At 46.4% G+C, this 19,414-nt stretch overlaps 1 protein-coding gene across 1 annotated transcript in view; it reads right to left on the reverse strand.

The window, feature by feature from the left end:
• Positions 1–19,414, reverse strand: part of PLCG2 (phospholipase C gamma 2) — a 98,336-nt gene continuing 78,922 nt past the window's right edge. The window contains exons 24-34 of the mRNA XM_015405807.1: positions 19,131–19,197; positions 17,337–17,494; positions 15,182–15,284; positions 12,788–12,997; positions 10,597–10,742; positions 8,051–8,165; positions 7,126–7,290; positions 5,377–5,465; positions 3,413–3,591; positions 1,191–1,276; positions 1–315 (exon numbers count right to left, since the gene is read on the reverse strand). Of these exons, the coding sequence (XP_015261293.1) occupies positions 1,234–1,276; positions 3,413–3,591; positions 5,377–5,465; positions 7,126–7,290; positions 8,051–8,165; positions 10,597–10,742; positions 12,788–12,997; positions 15,182–15,284; positions 17,337–17,494; positions 19,131–19,197 (1,275 nt within the window). The 3' untranslated portion in view covers positions 1–315; positions 1,191–1,233. The remainder of the gene's footprint in view (positions 316–1,190; positions 1,277–3,412; positions 3,592–5,376; positions 5,466–7,125; positions 7,291–8,050; positions 8,166–10,596; positions 10,743–12,787; positions 12,998–15,181; positions 15,285–17,336; positions 17,495–19,130; positions 19,198–19,414) is intronic.

Consider the following 19,414-nt stretch of genomic DNA (forward strand, 5'->3'; position numbering starts at 1 on the left):
TAGCCTACACATACAAATACAGTCTCTCTCTCTCACGCATGCATTTTAAAATAAATAAGTTATCAGCCCTGTAAATCAAACAGGGATTTTTAGATCCTAGGTTCTACCACAAGCACACACAAGAAAAACAATCTAACATTCTTGTTGTTTGTTTTTTAAGTAACCCTATGCAGTCCATAAAATAATCCGGTGGCTTATCTTCTCTTGAGAACGTGGATATGACTGCAAAAACAGTTTTAATCCTGATAAGTTGTAGTTGATGCATAGGGTTGTCCTCCTTCCCGACATCCTTTGGGAAAGTATTAACTGTTCCACCTAGCAAAAGAAGCATAAGGAGGCTCAATCAAACAACAAGGGCAACTTTCAATGGTCTTTAAAGGCTTCTTTCTCGGCACACTTAATTGTCTCGAATGGTAGACTGTAGAGTGGGTCATGAATTGGCACTAATACCTTCCAGACAGACATGACAGAGCTTACGCTGATTGATGCCTCTGAGAAAGAGTGCTGTAGCACAGTGATCAAGCATCTGCTTGACATGCAGAAGGTCCCAGGTTCAATCCCTGGTATCCCTAGTTAAAAGGACCAGGCAGTTAGTGATGTGAAAGACTTCCACCTGAGACGCTGGCCAGCTGCTGCCAGTTTGAGCAGACAAGACTGTTGGTCTGATTCAATTGTAAGGCAGCTTCATATGTTCATGTGAAAGTGTACAAGATAATAGACCTTCTGAGTTTTAATATGGTTCTAGGAACTGTCATTTCCAACAGACTGCTTTATTTATTATCCGGATTTTTCGTCCAAGGAGGGTGATACAGGATTCTCCCCTCCTCCGTTTTACTCTTTCCACAGCCTTGCGAGGTAGGTTAGGCTGAGAGAAAGACTGACTAGTGGCTGAATGAGGACCTGGAGCTGAAATCTCAGTAGTCCAACTCTCCCAACAAGGAGAGGTAAACACAAATGCACAAAATGACTGCATCCATTACTTTCCCAGACCCCTACTCAGATCAGTAACGTGGACAAGGAATGTTTACTACACACACAAAACCCAGCTTTTGTAGTGTGCTTGTTTGGTAAAAGGTAGTATACAAAATAAAAATTCTAACAAAACATTTTTTTCTAACTTGCATTATTATCTCAGACAGGCAAAACTTCTGCCCTATGTAGTGTCTCCAGGGTAAATCAACATGTCTTACCAGGTGGCTCTAGACAAAGAATGCTCTGAAGGAAACAGATTCTCTAGGAGTAAAATCTGCTGTTACTGACCCTTTTCTCCCGCAATCTGAAAGAGCGCAAAGAGGACAAAAGTCAGCCATACGTTTGATGTGTAAGTGCTGCCCTTTCATTTATATCTGCATTTATCCACAATGAGGACCCCAGACAGTGTACATTGTCCTCTGTTTTATCCTCACAACAACCTTGTGAGGTAGGTTAGGCTGAAGAGTACATGACTAGGCCAAAGCCACGCAGCAAGAATGTAAGAGCAGATCTGTGGTCCATCTAGGCCCCGGTCACAGGGGAGGATTTGCCCCGCGGGAGGGACAGATCGGGGGGCGCATCAAGAGGGTGTGATCATACCACCACATCTGGGAAGTGGCGCGCACCCGTCCCCGATCCATCCCTTCCAGCCAAAAACCCGCTGCAAAAAGGTAGCACCAAAAGTGTACTACCTACCTGTTGATGCGCATCACGGGCCGGCGTCTGATCGTCAACGCGCCCGTCTCCCTGCAGCATACGGAGGCCCTGTAGAACTGCGCATGCACAGCGGGATCACCTCGCTCACCGATCTGTGACTTCCCCCCCGGCATCTGATCATGCTGGGGAGCAACTGCGCGGCGGCTTGGGGGGGTCTGTCTGATCCCACCGCCGCGGTTCTTTTGATGCGGCTCCAAAAAGCTGCACTTCAGCCGCACCTTTCCCCCCCCAGTGTGACCGGGGCCCTAGTTCAGCATTCTGTCTCACACACGGGCTCTTGCTCTCACATAGTTACTCTGGAGGGCCAAGAAGAGGGCACAGAGGCCAAGGCCTTCCTCAAATGTTGCCTCCTGGCACTGGTATTCAGAGATTTACTGCCTCTTTGTGGAGTTTACTAACCTGGGGAATGGATTCTAATGGGGACTCAATTAGTGTGGTTTTAAATAGCTTCTAAGCATCCTCTGGGCATTTGACTTGTGTTTCCCATGCAGCTTGCTTATAACTAGTCCCCTCATTTTTGTAAAGTTCCCTATTCTGAAATAAAATGTGACTGTTTTTGGCCTTTGGTGACTACTTTCAACTGAGACAAATGCTGAACTTAATAGTGTTTGTGGTCACTGTTCCCAACAGGTGCAACAACATTCACATCTTATACCAGGTCTCAAACCCCACTGAGAATCAACTACCCATCTGGTCAGCTTCATGACCAGTAGCCTGGAGGATCCAGTTATCTCCACCCTTTGCAACTCTGTGGGGGAGTTCCCCTCCCCCAGTGTTTTCTAGCTTGTTTGACTCTATGCCTTCTTTGATTTACAACACATCCCCCCCTTTTATTATAATTATTATTATTATTATTATCATCATCATCATCATATGGCAGTGTGTGTAGTATAGCCAGGAGATCCTAACATTGTCTGGCAGCCGGAAGTTCTAGCTCTTTTAGCATTATGCACCACTAGGTGGTGAGCTAGATCTGTTTTTAAGGCAAGAGACATTTCAGAGGTGGTTTGCCATTGCCTGCCTGTGCATCACGACCCTGGTATTCACTGGAGATCACCCATCCAAATGCAAGCTAAGGCTGACCCTGCTTAGCTTCTGAGATCTGACGAGATCGGGCTAGTCTGGGCACTCCAGGCCAGGGCTACCCTAACCAAAATACCATGCCGACTCTCTACAAGTCAATAAACCTTTGTATTTATGTTGTATTTTATGGGTTGGATTCTTTCACTCCCTTTGACTAAACTGGATTGTATGACATTCATTTGCTAAGTCTTTGTTTCTTCAAGAAAGGATTCCTCCAATGGACAATGACTTTCCTCCTCACGGAGATAGGCTTCTTCTGCCAGAGAAGAATCAAAGAAAAGTCTTTCTGTGATGGATGAAAGTCATATGATCCAAATCATCAGCTTTAATTTTCTTTGGTGTGCCTCTAACGCCTCTGAGACTGAAACAGACTGAAATGCTAAAGCTACAATGTCCTGTAGCTCTGTGACAACAGTGATAGTGCAGCAGAAAGCATCTACTTCCTGTCTAGGGACCGGAGAGCGATGCCTTCACAGGGGACTGCCATGTTTGGAACGCATATAAAGGCAGACCTGCCTCAATTCGGTTAATCAAGCAGTTCCCCCAGTACCAACGCAGGAGGAAAGCAGTCAAAGGGCAGAACGACCCTTTATTTCTCATGATGGAGCATCCGTAGAAAAGAGTTCTGCCATCAACCTACCTTCTGTTGCATGTCTCTTGATACATCTGTAGCTGTCCCTCATTCACGTTGAACTCTCTCAACAAAGCATCTCGGTTAGAATTTCTTAGATTCCACCGTGTAGCATACAACTGATTGTTCAGTTCGGCTTGGCGTTGCCGCAGCTGCCGGAATGACGAATAGATCGCCTCTTCACCTTCCTCCAAGGGGAACAAGAAAGAGTAAACTATTCATATCACATGCGTGGTGGTGGAAAGTGCCATCAAGCCACCGCTGACTCATGGCGACCCCACAGGGGTTTTCAAGGCAAAAGGACGTTCAGAGGTGGCTTCCCATCGCCTGCCTCCGCGCAGCGACCCTGGTAGTCCCCTGGGGGGTCTCCCAGCCAACTACTAACCGGGGCCATCCCTGTTCAGCTTTCAAGACCTGATGAGATTGGGCTGAGCCTGGGCTCTCCAGGCCACGGCATAACATGCACACACAAGCCTTTGATAAAATTAAACGGGGCGTCATCCAGACAAAGCTAAAAATGTCTAAAGTTTCAATAAAAGTGTCCAAGTTCTTTATAAGCCAAATGAAAAGTTCACTGATACTCTGTGGATACTTAGGGTGGTACCCAGCATAGTGTTTCTGTGGGTGCAAAGACTTCTGCCCACAGATTTTAACTGTCCTGGCTCCTCCCGTCCCACAGCAGAAGAGTTTTGTTTACTAACAATGCTAAATCACATCACACACTAATTGGAAAATTTTTCCAGTCTCTATTCTTCAGGGACACCCATGCAACTAAGCCTAATGTACTTGACAGAGTTGCTGAAAGGCTAAAAACCCCTATTGTGATTTCCTTGAAGGAAGGAATTATTTATTTATTTATTTATCAGATTTATACCCCGCCTTCCCCCGTAGGGCTCAGGGCGGCTTACAAGGGCAAGATAACCTTGCTACAATAAAACATAATATACTTATAGTTTAAAAACATACTATACGTCTTAAAATCCAGTCCTAATTCAGACAAGTGCTCAGTGTTCTTCAAGGACTCCAAAATCCAAAGATGACGGAACCATTCCAAACAGTTCCTGGTGGACAGTCTATGGCTTCCGTATTCAGATGTTTATACTCATTAGGTCCTTCCACATGGGATTTCTCCCCACATGGAAAGCAGGGAGCCGCTCATTACAGTGGAGTGCCCACGTGCTCATTCTGAATGTGAGCCATGGAGCTCCTAGCGATTTCTCCCTTCGGACTGGAGAAATACAAGTTTTGTTTTTCTCTGCTGGGTGACTGTGCGTGGAGGGACCACTTGGACACTCCAAGTCAACCGAAGAAGGAGAGTTGGTTTTTATACCCTGCTTTTCTCTACCCTAAGGCGTTTCAAAGCAGCTTACAGTTATCTTCCCCTCCCCTGCCCACAGCAGACGTCTTGCAGGTGGGGCTGAGAGAGTTCTGAGAGAACTGTGACTGGCCCAAGGTTCATGTGGAGGAGGAGTGGGGAATCAAACTTGGTTCTCCAGATTAGAGTCCACCGCTCTTTAACCCACTACACCACCCTGGCTCTCCCAACACAAGGTTGGGAGAGGCAAAGTCAAGCTCTAGTTTCAAAATGGTGCAGGGCAGCTCCCAACCCCCAGCCCTTCACGGGCCTTTTTTTTCTTTTGCTTTCCCTGCCGAATCATGACGCAGCATTACAGCATTGCTCAACAGGGAAAGGGAAAGTGCTGTTGTGTCTGTGCTTTTGTGTCGGTGTGATGGGGCAAGGGGGGGGGTCACCAGTGAGCAGCATGGGAACAGGGTGGGTGGGTGAATCAGCCTGTTGCTGCTTTTGCCACGGCTGGGGTGCCCTTTCATGGCCCCCCTCCCCTGTAGAAGCATCCACGGATACAGAAACCAGCATCCAAGTTTCTTCAGAATAAACTGGATCCGTAGAAAGGCCGCCCAGCCAAACGCAAGTCTCCGCTCTAGCGGAAGTCACACGTCGCTGCGACACTTACCAGCAGTTGCTGCACCTCGCAGTACACCAGGAGTGAAGCCAGCTCTATATTCTCGCTGTATCCATTTTTAAGGGGGACTGACCGAAATCCTGGAAGAGGAGGACCAGAAAGGCCTTGATGCTAGAAGTTGCCAACCTTTCTCTGAATCACACATCATGACAGCAGCTCACCTAAGTCCTTTCTTGAAAGCAGAACAGAGTCGGGAGATTTACTAAGAAGCAGCAGCAGCAGGCAGAGCAGGACAGAACAGGGCGCCACGGAGAATCCCGAGACAGTCACAAGCGCCAGAGGTGGAAAGAGTCAGAAGCTGCCGCAAAGGATCTGCATTTCTGCAAGAGTTCAAAAAGCAAAAGGGGAATCCAAAACTAGCCAGACTATCATTAGAAGGGATATACTGGAGAGAACTCATTCCGGGCTCCGGAGTGTGCGGCGGCAGGAGGGCGTCCATCACAAGGGTAAAGGAGGCAAGCAGAATACAATAGTCTTGATGGTGTCAAGGAAAGAAAACAGCAGAACTGCCAGGCGTCGAACAGGTATTTCTATGTCTCCTATGACAAAACAATCCAAGGCTACATACACTGACTGCGTTTCCTGCTGGGGGAAATTCAGGCCATACAGCATTTCCGTGGCCACCATTCGATCAGTTAGATTTGAGTCCAGTAGTCCCTTAGAGATCCAACAAGAGTTTCAGCTTCCAAAGTGTCTGGGGGCAGAAAATCCGCAGAAAATGCCCCAAGCATTTCCTCGGCTCTAATCAAGCTGATGACAATATGTATTGTAGTTGTGCATCCTTTACAAGCACTGTTTAGAACACCCACACACACACACACCTTCTTGCTACCATAAAAGGACTCGGAAGCCTCCATTTCTACTTGTGTACGATGAAGGGAGCTCTGACTCTTAAAAGCCCATGCCCAGAAACTGTTGCTGGTCTTCAGGGCGCTCCTGGACTCAAATCTTAACTGTTCCACCGCAGACCAACATGGCCGCCCTCCGAAACTATGTTCTAGCAGTGACTCACAATGTTCTACAAAACAATGTTTTAAAAAAAAGAATCACAGGGAAAACCCAGAAACTCATTGTGCATAGTGGCACAATATGAATTTGAGAGAAGAAAATGGACTCTTTTGTTGAGAGAGGACGAAGCAGTAGCTTCTTAGTCTGTCCAAGCTCGACAGGCCTCCAACACGTTTCGAACGAAGCAAAGCCTGAGGAACGACTTCAGTGGATGTAAGCCGTGCTTGGATGAACAGGCCACCCGGGCACTGGACAATGCGCTCCAAAACAGGTGGGGCCAGATCTACGAGAAAGCTGGAGGAGACACATAGACCTCACAGACCAATCTTTACAATGCTGATTGAAAAGCCTGTTGGCACGAACAGACAAGAGGCACTTGGGTCCTAGGCCCTGGCTGATCAGGGAGCTCAGGCAAAAACCATAACAAACTGTCACTAGGGGGGGGGGGAATGTAAAAGTTCATCCAGGTTGCAAATAACAAAAGAGTGATGTTCAAAAACTCTGCAGCTTGACTCTGCAGTTCTTTACAGTCTCTTGGGTGACAGAGAATGGGAGCAATCCTCAGCAGGTTTTGCCCATTTTATGCTACAGGGCCTGCTCCCAGGAAAGCATCCTTAGAATCGCAGCCTATGCCTCAATTCCGCTTCCAGTGTACAGCAGGGTGCCACGCTGGGTCCTGAGAGCAAAAGTAATGCATCAATGAGCGTCACTGTGGTTTCCCTTGATATTTACCCGATCTTATTCCTTTGAGAGGGAAAGTGGCGTGGGCTAAGAAATTGGGATCGCTGAACATGTCTTCCTCATAAACCACGAAGCGCAGATATGCTAAGTTGGGGTCGTACACTTCAAATTTCACCTGTTCCTGGGATGCCCAAACTGGGTTCAAGCCATTGTCATCTGTAATGGGAGGGACATTTTGTAATATGGAGCACACACACACACACACACACACCCCAAGCATCTGTGAATGGTCCGGGAACATTCAACCCAGGTCTGTACGGTTTGTAGCCAACCAAGCCAAACACAACCCCCCATTAGGTGTGGTCTTGTCAAGTGCTTGACAGCCCCTCCTCCACTCTGCAAATTTTTATCGTTTCCCTTTCAAGCCAAACACAGCCCATTAGGTGTGGTCTTGCTAAATCCCGGACAGCTCCTCTGTTTTGCAGGCATGTCTTAATCCTATGGTCGTGGTTTTTATCGCTCCAACTTACCAGGGAGAGGTGGCCACTGCCTTGGGATGGGGTAAGAGGCAAGCAAGCCACCATGGGTTGGGGGCGCAGACCTAGGATGGAAGACCAAGGGGCAGAGAAGCAAGGGGAGAACTGATAAGACAGCCGAATGTCTTGGCCAATGGGGAGGATTGGGCCAGAGGCAGGCTGTTGTGCATGAGACTGATTTAGCATGCGGTGTGGTGCTGGGATCCAGCCAAAGTCCTACTGATTTCGGTAAAAATACTGGGAACTGGAGTCGCGGCACTTCAGACTGTTTAGATTTGGATGGAGTGGGCTCTGTTTTCAAGCACACATTAAGAACATTACAAGAAACACAACTTCCACCCTCTTTAGGCTACTCAAGTTTAGATGCGATGAATTCGATCAATTACACTGCCGCAGAATCCAGAATCTATTATTTACATTAAAAGATCAGCACTACTTACTGACAACAGTTGTCTTGAATTTATTGTTGTCGTATTCAACCCCACAAATCTCCACTTCTACAAAAGGGCAGGCAATACTCCTACCAGGCTTTGGAAGATGGCGAGCACCGATGACCTGTGGCAAATCAGCACATCATGCTTTTGGGTAACTGAGTCTAGTCAATCCAGTCACAATTACCACTCAGCAGCTACAGTACAATACTCTTATTTTCTTCAGAACAGAAGGTGCCCTCCAAACAAAGCTAGGCATGTTTCACTTCTATTGCTTTGAATAGGAGAAATTTAAGCACCTCCATGACTCTCCCATTTAAACAACGAGAAGGAGAACATGCTGTCGAGTGACAAATGACTCATGGCAACTCTGTCAATGGGGCATTCCAGGCAAGAGGGGACCTTTCCTTGGCACAGTAACTTCTGTCTTCCCTGGTGGTCTCCTGCTACCACCATCACCAACGAACCCGGCTGGTAATTGGGAACGGAGTGGCCCTAGGACGATCACATTTCAGTGGTGCGGCGGATCGCTACCATTGTACGGGGATGGAGTCAACATCTACTGGACACCATCTTGTCTTAATTTAAGAGCAACAGCATTGAGCACTTTATGTAATTTCGATATTTAATCTGTTTTATCTTGTTTTATTGTATTGGCACAGGGTGTCCATGTTTGTTAGCCGCCCTGAGCCCATTCATGGAGAGGGCAGGGTAGAAATTTAAATCAATCAATCAACCCAAGTACTGACCCTAGCCAACACTGCTTAGCTCCCAAGTTTTGATGACTACAGGCTAAGCTAGGCTACTTGGACTGCTCCATTTAAACAAATAGGTCTTAAAATGTGCTTAACCTTGGCGGAATATTCTCACAGCTCTCATTCGTTTTTTTCGTTTCAAGGCTCTAGTGCCAATTTGCAAAACATTAGGCCCAGAGTGAGAGGGGGAACATTTTTACCTGCGATTTTGATTTAGGGCCACCATCTTGAAATAAGACCACATATTCCATCTGGGACACAAAAATGTCAAGCACAAATACTGGATGGGGGATACTTTTCTGGTAAGTAGTATATGTGAAAGAGATCTTGGGGTAAGGGTGGACTGTAAACTAAATATGAGCAGTCAGTGTGATGCAGTGGCAAAAAAGGCAAATTCAGTCTTGGGTTGTATTAAAAGGGCCATAGCATCGAAATTGCAGGAGGTCATAGCCCCTCTGTATACTGCCTTGGTCAGGCCGCATCTTGAGTGCTGTGTGCAGTTCTGGAGGCCTCACTTCAAAAAGGATGTGGACAAGATCAAGAGGATGCAGAAGAGAGCGACGAGAATGATCAGGGGTCTGGAGACTGAGCCCTACGAGGAAAGGCTAAGGGCCCTGGGAATGTTTAGTTTGGAGAAGAGGAGATTGAGGGGGGACATGATTGCTCTCTTTAAATATTTTAAAGGCTGTCATTTGGAGGAGGGCAAGGAGCTGTTCCAGTTGGCAGCAGAGGATAGGACCCGAAGCAACAGGTATAAATTACATGCAGAAAGGTATCAGCTGGCTATTAGGAAAAACATTTTCACAGTCAGAGTGGTTCAAAGGTGGAATCAGCTGCCTAGGGAGGTGGTTAGCTCCCCTTCGCTGACAGCTTTCAAGAAGAGTCTGGACGAATATTTGTCAGAGATGCTTTAGGCTGGTCCTGCATTGGGCAGGGGGTTGGACTAGATGGTCTGTATGGCCCCTTCCAACTCAATGATTCTTATGATTCCTATGTCTGTGGACACCCCCACCCTAAAAATCCCCATAAATCAGAAAATAATTGTTCTTTGTAGCATTTTTTTTATAGCAGGGACTGGCCTAGTTCCTTAAAAGTTCTCTGTTCTAGCAAATCTGTGTCAGCTTTTTCATGCCTAGTTAGAAAAACATCTCTTCAATGACAAATACAGGGTGGCCAACAAAGGACCACAAAGCTGGTCCATGCGGAGAGCCCACTACTTTGGCCAGAACCCACATCCACCATGGGAATCAACGCTCAGCTACGGGGACTTGAGCATGGATGCTTAATTCTCGCCTCTGTGTGACATTTTCCTGATTTTAATCACACCCCCAAAGCTGCTATTTGCACTACTGGAGAGAAAACACAAGGGTTGTTGCTCCCATTGACTTGGGGGGGGGGGCATGAGTGCTTTTAAATCATACCCTTATGATTTCCAGCTCCAATTCTCAACATATATCTAAAGTAATTACGGTGAAGGTATCTGAGGTGAAAAAATGGGCTGGGAAACCCCTTTAGGAAAGGCGCGAACATCTTCCAACTCCAAATGCTCACGATCTGGAAGACTAGTGTATTGTTTCTACATATATGCAACGTTAACACCGTACTGTTTTACCATCTCCAGGAGGGGAACTGCCACCAGACTGGAGATGTTGGTAGACAGCACCTGGATACTTCTGAAAGAAGCGATAAGAGCTGCCATTTAACGAACCTGTCCAACGACACTGAAAACAAAGGTTCTTGCAAGCTGCAGATGATCCTAGTCTACAAGAGAATGCATTTTTTGGAAAAGGGGATATTTACCCTCACGGTCAAAATCATCTGTAGTTTCTTCTTGGATTCGTTGGGCATTGGGTCATACCCCTCAGTCCTCATGCATTCTGGCTGAAGTACATAACCGGTCCGACCATTAAGCGAAAACAAGGTGTGGTTCATTTGCATGTATTTATCTGGAGAGAGGATTTTTGTTATTTAAAAAAAAGCCACATTAGCAGCAAGATCTTTTTTTTTGAAAGACTGGAAAAGGGAGATTAGAAAAACATTAGTCAGATAAATACCATTTAACCCTATAATAAAAGACAAGATTTAACTGCCTTTGTACATACACACCCTCTTCCCCCATAGTGTGATCTCACACCCCTAAGCAGTGTTTATGAGATAAATGTAACCCTTCAGGCAGGAATAATTACACTGGTCTTCCTTGCTTGAGTGGCACCTTCACTCCTGCTAAGTGACTGGGCGAGGAAAGACACCACCACCCCCGACCATGCCCAGTCATATGTGGTATCTGTGGTATTCACACACAGAGTTTAGGCACGTGAGATTATGCAACAGTTGCCACTCACCTCTTGTGGTGCTGTTTCATGGGCACCCAGCTGGCATGGAGACCAACAATGCTTGCTGAATCACCAGACCTGAACCACCCTTGGGTAGGGTTGCCAGGTTCCCTTGTCACTCCGGCAGGGGGATTTAGGAGGTTTGGGGGGGGGTGTCATGTGACGTCCCCAACGCGATGACGTCACCTGGAAGTGACGTCCTCACATTGGGGATGTTGCACAGTGACACTCTGGTATATGGACGAAACTCTTTGGTTTAGGGGCGGGGTTTCCCCTGCCAGCCAGCTGGTCTGTAGTAGGGAGAAGCCCCTGAAATCAGGGGATCCCCTGCCTGGACCTAGGGGCTGGCAAGCCTACCCTTGGGCCATATTTTGCATGCTCCTGCTGTAAAGCTGCTGAAGATGAAGCCAGTGTAGTCCAAAGACAGAGCATTTATTTATTTATTTAGTTATTAAAACATTTATACCCTGCCTCCCCTCAGGGTTCAAGGCAGCTTACAATAGAGACCTGGGCAGATCTCTGCTTAGCCATGAAAGACGGACAGCCTAAGCTTCTTATCCACAACACGGAAGTAACATGTAAATTAACACCTGTTGCAAATCACTCTGCACATTTAAAATGTTATAAAAACAATGCTTTAAATAGGGGAGGCCACCAAAAATTGTTGGTTAAAATGACTCTTGGGGTTCCATTGTCTGTCCTGGAACTAACCCTAATTAGCGCCTTTCTTGTGCAATTTCCCAAAGTATTTCAACCAATTCAGACATCATTACTATAAATAGAACACTATTTATAGTACTCCAGTAATACTCCACCAGTTCCACTCTAGTAATAGAGCACTATTTATAGCACTCTAGTAATACTCCATCATCTATGCACAGGGGATCTATGCAAACTGTCTACGACAGGTTTTTTGTTTAAAACTGTTCCCATTAGCTAGTGAAATGGTACAACACAAGAAGTCCACAAAGGAGACCATTATATGTAGACCATTATATGCAAAACTGAAATATTTGCTTGCAAAACGCAACGCAACATTATGCCATACATATTTCAACCTACTTGCTGTAAGCCACAAAACTTCTTTCATTTTCAAGGAGTAATCACTTAAATTGATTTGTGCTTAAAGCAGGCAAAAAAGTGCTCACATTAAGAACCACACCACTTAAAATGCACACTTGATTTCTCCTCCTCATTCCATCTGACCAGTAAGAGTATTCAGATGTGGCACAAATAGCACAGGAGGGATTCAAATGTATTTCTAACATGGCACGGAAAACATCTCAGTCCTTCTTTGGTGTAGTGGTTAAGTGCACAGACTCTAATCTGGGAGAACCGGGTTTGATTCCCCTCTCCTCCACTTGCACCTGGCTGGATGACCTTGGGCAAGCCATAGTTCTGATAAGAGCTGTCCTTGAAAAAGAACAATTTCTGTCAAGAGCTCTCTCAGCCCCACCTACCTCACAGGGTGTCTGTTGTGGGGAGGGGAAGGGAAAGGAGTTTGTAAGCCGCTCTGCGACACCTTTGGGTAGTGAAGGGTGGGGTATAAATCCAATCTCCTCCTCCTCTTTATAATGCAGTAGGATACTGTGGAGGGCTGGGGTGGTCATGCATAAGGAGAAAAGATGAGAAAAGCACGACCATTAAGAAATTCTTACCTGGCGTCTGGAAATTAAGAGCCACCATCTGTGCGCCACAAAACCAGAAGCGAAAAGGATCGTAATTGGAGGAGTCCACTCTCTGCCCTTTCGGGTACACCCGCGTCAGTCCCTTCTGGTTGTATTTCAGTAAATCAACAGGCTTCTGCTTGATTACGTTTTCTGCCTTGGTCTCCACAAAGGAACGGATTTCTCTGAAATCAGGATTTTCTACCCAAGCGGGAAAACAAAAAGGTGGGAAGGATCAATGGTTAAGGCACATTTCCACTGAGCGCAGAGTCACATTGCAAAGGCAATAATGCTTCTCCCCCATTAGCTTTCTTGACAATTGCAACAGAAGCACAACATCTGCAGCCTGGGGAACTTTCTGTGATTTTCCCCCTCTGGTCTAGTACACTGGAGGACAGCCAGCAGCGATGTGTGGGTGAAGCAGGCAGGAATCTATCTAGCCCAGACTAATCTGTCACCAAACCTGTGACCCCTCCTATTCCTGGTCAGGAATGTTGCAACTGGCAGGTGCCAGTGCCACTTGAAGCAAGCGTTACCACCTGTTCGCCACCCAGGCATTGAAGTATGCAGATAAAAAGAATGTCTCTTAAAAAAAAAATTAACCCATCAGAAGGGCGTGAGGCGCTTGGTGTTCTATACCCATTTCTCAAAAGGTGCACTGCCCAAAGTTGTTCTGCTTTCTGAGTATTTCAATGAACAGGTTGGGGGCCTGCAAAGAATCAGAACCCTCCTCACCACCCAAATACCCCCCCCCCCCAGATTCTCTAAGCTCCCAATAGCTGGAAGGAGACTGAGCCAACCTACCCTGCCCCACTGCCCCCCATTTGGTTAACTCTCAACTGCTCTAAACATCCTGTGCCTCCTGTTCTCAACTGGCAGTTTTTTGAGGGGCAGGGAGTCTTTGGTTAATTTACAAGACAATATGTTTCCACACACTTTTGGAAGTCCCCCCAAGCATACAGAAACCCTTTCCTTCTCTGCAGACAGCAGGGTTTTGCTGCTTTCACGAACTGCAAGGTGCTTCATGTATAAGACACAGCAATTCACTTGCCAGTCAAGGGCTTAAGTTCAGATGTTAATACAGCAGATGTTACAAGTGACCTCAGAAGGTCCTTCAGGGAATCTCGCGGCTTTACAGGGATCGATACCACCCATGCTAATGCAATCCCATGTCTTCCAGAGACATTCTCTACTCTAGCCTAAGCCTTTTATAATTTCTGGTGCCCTTCTTGGAACACTGGTCAGCATCTTTTTTCGTCCAGACTCCAGGCACCAATTGTGCTCTTCCCAACAGTTCCCGCTTTCTGTTCCTACTTGCGCAAGTACACACTGCCTCGGCCTGATCCCAAGCCCTCTCTCTCGCAGCATCTGCCTTCTGGAATGGGCTCCTGGGGGCAGTCCAGAAGGCTCCATTGCTGTTTGCTTTCTGCAGGACACACAAAACCGTGGCTTTTCCAGTGGGCTTTTTAATGAGGCAAATACTTCCTAAACCTTTGTTACCTACATGGAGAACAACTGTTGAATCACTGGGGCGCCAGTGCTAGTTTGCTTTATGTTTTCATTGTGGGTTTTTAAATGACATATCTGCCAGCTTTCTTGGACTAACTAGGAAAGGCAGGATAAAAATATCTTTAGAGAAATAAATGGGTGATCCCTTCACCCAGGAACCATTCTTAGCTGAAGCCAGGCTACATGGGGTTCACAAAAGGGCTTTTCAGCTCCCAGCTGCAAATTGTGGAACTCCCTCCCACGGGAGATGGAATTGGTATTGTCCCTACAAGCCTTCCCGAGCAAACCAAAGACACCCTTATTCCAGAAGACCTTTGAACTATATTAAATTACTGGGATGGCAACTGTGTTTCATGTCCCTCAGTCTTGTTTGTTTGTTTTAAATCTGTCTGAGGATTTTAGTGTGTTTGTTTCACTTCCAACCTGTCAGCTGCCTTAAGGATCCACATCAGTGGACAGGCAATATATAAAGGCACCAAATACATTTTTAAAAAGCTCTGGCTATGCGTGTGAAATAAGATACACAGGTAACGTAAACTGTACATACTCGCATATGGTAACAGAGATTCCCCATCCAGAAGAAACTACTCTCTGAGCATGTTTAAGCATGCAAGTGCCCTGACCTGGATAGCCCAGGCTAGCCTGTTCTTGTCCAATTTTGGAAGCTAAGCAGGGTCAGGCCTGGTTGGTACTTGGATGGGAGACCACCAAGGAAGTCCAGGGTCATGACACTGAGGCAGGCAATGGCCAACCACCTCTGAATGTCTCATGCCTTGAAAACCCCACAGGGCCACCAAAAATCAGCTGTGACTTGACAGCAGGGGGGGGGAGAAGCACGTTAGTAAAAGTTCAAATTCATGATTAAAATGGGATTACCTAAATTGTCCTTGGTTTTGCTTGTTGGTTTGCAATAGATTACCAAGTCAGATAACTCTATGGCAATCAACTGGTTCTTTTCCCAGTATTTTTTCTCATTTTCCTGTTTGAGGATTTAGAAGAAGAAGAAGAAGATTAGATTTATACCCCACCCTTCACTCGGAGTCTCAGAGCGGCTTACAATCTCCTTTCCTTTCCCCTCTCCACAACAGACACCCTGCGAGGTAGGTGGGGCTGAGAGAGCTCTTTCCAGAACTGTCCTTGAGAGAACAGCTCTGAGAGAACTGTGGCTTGCCCAAGGTCACCCAGCAGGCTGCATGTGGAGGAGTGGGGAATCAAAACCGGTTCTCCAAGTTTAGAGTCCATGCTCCTAACCATTACACCAAACTGGCTCTCAGAAAACAAAAAACTCTTATAGACATTTATTAATGCAAGAACATGTCAAAGGAAGAGACGGAGCTGGGAAATACATCAGTATTATTTTGCTTAAGACTCTCTGTGGCTACAAGCTAATACTGAAACAGGCAATACACCAATTTATTAATTTAACAATATTCCCCCAAAGTATGCAATTCTATTAATTCCGGGGGGGGGGCTGCTTTCACAGGATATCACATTTTGGTGATACCTTTGGGTCTCCAGGTGACCCAAAGACAGGCTGCTTACTTGTTTGTTTATTTAGGGGGATTTCTTGCCTTCCTTTTGACTGAAACGGGCACAAAACTGAGCTCTACACCTGCAAAGAACAACCCTAGAAATCTTCTAGCGCTTGGAGTATCTCTCTCTCTCTCTTTCTTTAACACACACACACACACAAGAGAAAACTCATGGTGGACAGATGAAAATACCAGAGCTTAGGGGGGGGGGAGGACATTCTGGCAGAGAAAGCTGTCAGAACTGCTCTCAGGGCTGAGCTGGCACTTTAAAATGGTCCTGGAGCAAGACAAGCTGAGGGACCCCTATGGAGCTATGAGCCAGTGCTGCAAGGGCCACTTGGCACACACCTGGCCAGGGACAGCAATGACAGGTGTTGGCTCACCTGCTGCCTCCTCCAACATCCATGGTTGCTCTAGTCCGAGCTGAGCCGCTCCCCTGCAGAGCTCACAGAGCCACTAAGGCATGGCTCCCCTTGCTGCTGGCTTCCACTGGCTCTCCCACGCGGTGGCCCACTGGGAACTTTCCTTATCTATTAAATGGCCATCCTGGACGTGACTGCCATTAGCCCAGCAGAGAAATAAAGGAGAAGATGCTGGCCCAAACCACCAAAGCAGGCGCAGTTCCTTGCTCAGAGGGAAAAGTGCTGTTGCTTCCTCTTTGGCTAGAAAAGCTCTTGGAAGTTTCAAAGCAGCTCTGCCCAATTGCAGAACCCAATCGCTGGGACTGCACAGGCACTAGGAATAATAACTGATGCATTCTGATGCCACAACAATAAGATGTCAGACTTAAGATTTTGCTACAAACTCTCAGGTTTGGGGATAAAAAAAAATCTATGTATCATCTTTCTTTCACTGCATTGTCTTCCAACATTTGTAACCCTCTTTCTGCATTATAGGAGCTGCGGTGGCTCAAGTGGTTAAGATGCTGAACTGCAGGCTGTGGAAGGTCGGTAGTTCAGCAGTTCGAGACCCGGGTGTGCCGCATGACGGAGTGAGCTCCCGTCTCTAGTTCCAGCTCCTGCCAACCTAGCAGTTCGAAAGCAAGAAATTGCAAGAAGATAAATAGGTACCACTTCGGTGGGAAAGAAACAGCGCTCCGTGCGCCTTGGTGTTTAGTCATGCCGGCCACATGACCATGGAAACGTCTTTGGACAGCGCTGGCTCTTTGGCTTTGAAACGGAGATGAGCACCGCAACCCTAGAGTCAGACTCGACTGGCTTTCGAACAAGGGAACCTTTACCTTTACTTTACCTTCTGCATTATGGCATGTCATACCTTAGACAGGGTCCCCCCCCCCTTTGCATTGTTCTCCTGTTCTGTAATCCTAGTTCTACAGCATTGTTTCTTGGAAGTCTTTGCTAACTGGTTTTTTATAAATATGTTTTTTATAGCCTGCCTTAAGTCTCTGCAAGAAACGCAGGCTATAAATGAAGTTTCAAGCCCACAGTACTTACACCTACACTCCGATTACCCACGCTCTCTGTCACCCATACTTGTACCTCTTCTACGGGTCTCCACGTGATTTCTCTAATGCTCTGATACCATTCAAACAGCTCTTCCACTTTCTCAGAGGCGAACTCAATAGGAGGATCCTCAGGATTCTTGGGCTCCAGGACGAAGACAAAAGTCCTGCCATATTTTCCGTGTGGCAGTTTTGCTATTGGAAACAATGCAGACGTTGAACTAGTCAGATGTGCACACTTCTGGTTATCTTTCCATCTTCTTGCAAACACCCACCCGTAAATTATGCTAAAGGTTCTACCGCCATCTTTTGGTGGTTGTTGCTGAGGCACAATAAAACACGCCACTGTTTCTCATCTGTAGGGCACTGGCATCCCTCCAAAATGGGAGCTCTGCTGGGGCCCCACTGCATCGCCCAGCATTCTGACAGCAACAGTTTGTATATGGGAGACATGTGTTTCTTTGTCCAGATAGCACATAGATACAACTACTCCGTTGATGATGGCTGAAAACATCATGGTACCCACTGTATTACATACAGACACACACACCCCCGCGTATATAACACACAGAAACACACTTCACAAACGCCACTTGACAGATGACACATGATCCCATTCCCTACCCTCTTCTCTCTTAGATCATTTTTTCCTGCCAATCTTTTCACAAATCCCTTGAAAACTGCACTTCTTCAACATACCACTTCAGCACAAATGTTTTATTTTATTGATTTTTTAAAAAGAAAGATCCCTTCATTTCTACCCTGCTTTTCTACCTCAGGGGGATCTGAAGCTGCTTACGTTGTTTTCCCCTCCTCCGTTTATTTTACCCTCACAACAGCCCTGTGAGGCAGGTTAGGCTGAGAGTGTGTGACTGGCACATGGTCACTTAGTGAGCTTCTGTGGCAAGGTGAGGATTCAGAGTCGACCTGGGTCTCCCAGATCCTAGCCTGACACGCTAACCACTACAACACTCTCATATGAAATATGTTCATTTGGTCACATTTTCAGTGGCAGAAATAGCACCTATGAAACTGTCTCATGCCAAGTCAGTCCACCCAGCTCAGTTCTCCAAGTTCCCACCCGATATCCTCTGAGCTAAAGGTATGAGAGGCTGAATCTAGAACTTTCTCTATGCCAAGCATGTGCTCTGCCAGGGAGATCTGGGCCCTCCTCCGAGAGCACTGGCTTTCTTTGCCTCACAGCCATCTGAAGAAGTGAGCAGTGACTCACGAAAGCTCACACCCTGTCACATGTTTTGTTAGTCTTTAAGGTGCTACTGGACTCTTGCTCTTTTCTACTGCTACAGACGGACTAACACAACCACCTACCTTGTGTCATTTCATGAACAGCCTGAGTGCAATTTTTAAAGTTGAGGCTGTGTCCTCCCTGCACCACTTTTCTGAGCCTCTGCTAATCAAGATTTTACAGGGGGGACCTATTACTGCCCGGCTACTGCTCCACATCTCCAAGCAAACCATGTCTGAATGGGGAAATGCACCATTTTCTTTGCAAAGGGCCATGGGGAGTATCACTGTATGCAGGTTAGGACATGACTGGAGCAGATTCTAATGGAGCATGCAAGGTGCCATTAAACAAGCAAAATTACAGAGTCTCCTGTTTTATTTATTTTTGCAATTTTTATCCAGCCCTACCCCACAAGCTACAAAACACAGAACGATTTCAGAGTCTATTTATTTTTATCTTGTTTTCTTAAAATGTTTATACCCCACCTTTACTGGTGGCTCAAGGTAGCTTGATTCCCTTCACGCCAAAGGCTGGGTTAAAACAGAATGCCACATAAGGAGGAAAGGAATTCAGAGGGCTACTTACCAACGTTGTATCTAGTGAGATCCAAAATACCCCGGCACAAAGACCCTAAAGGATTGTCCTCAATGATCTGTAAATGAAAACATGGATCTATAGGTGAAATCAGGTCTGTTTATGTATACCCTACTTTTCTTCCAACTGGGGACCCAAAAGGGGTTTTCAACATTGCTTTCTCCTCAAATCGAGGATTGTCCAACTCTTGAGAACTGGATAGACAAGATGCAAGAATATGCAGTTATGGCAAAACTGACAAACTACGACTGCGGTCACACAGAACATTAGCCACG

This window comes from Gekko japonicus, unplaced genomic scaffold, assembly GCF_001447785.1.
Source record: "Gekko japonicus isolate JY-2015 unplaced genomic scaffold, Gekko_japonicus_V1.1 scaffold144, whole genome shotgun sequence".
In the NCBI taxonomy this organism is placed as follows: Eukaryota; Metazoa; Chordata; class Lepidosauria; order Squamata; family Gekkonidae; genus Gekko; species Gekko japonicus.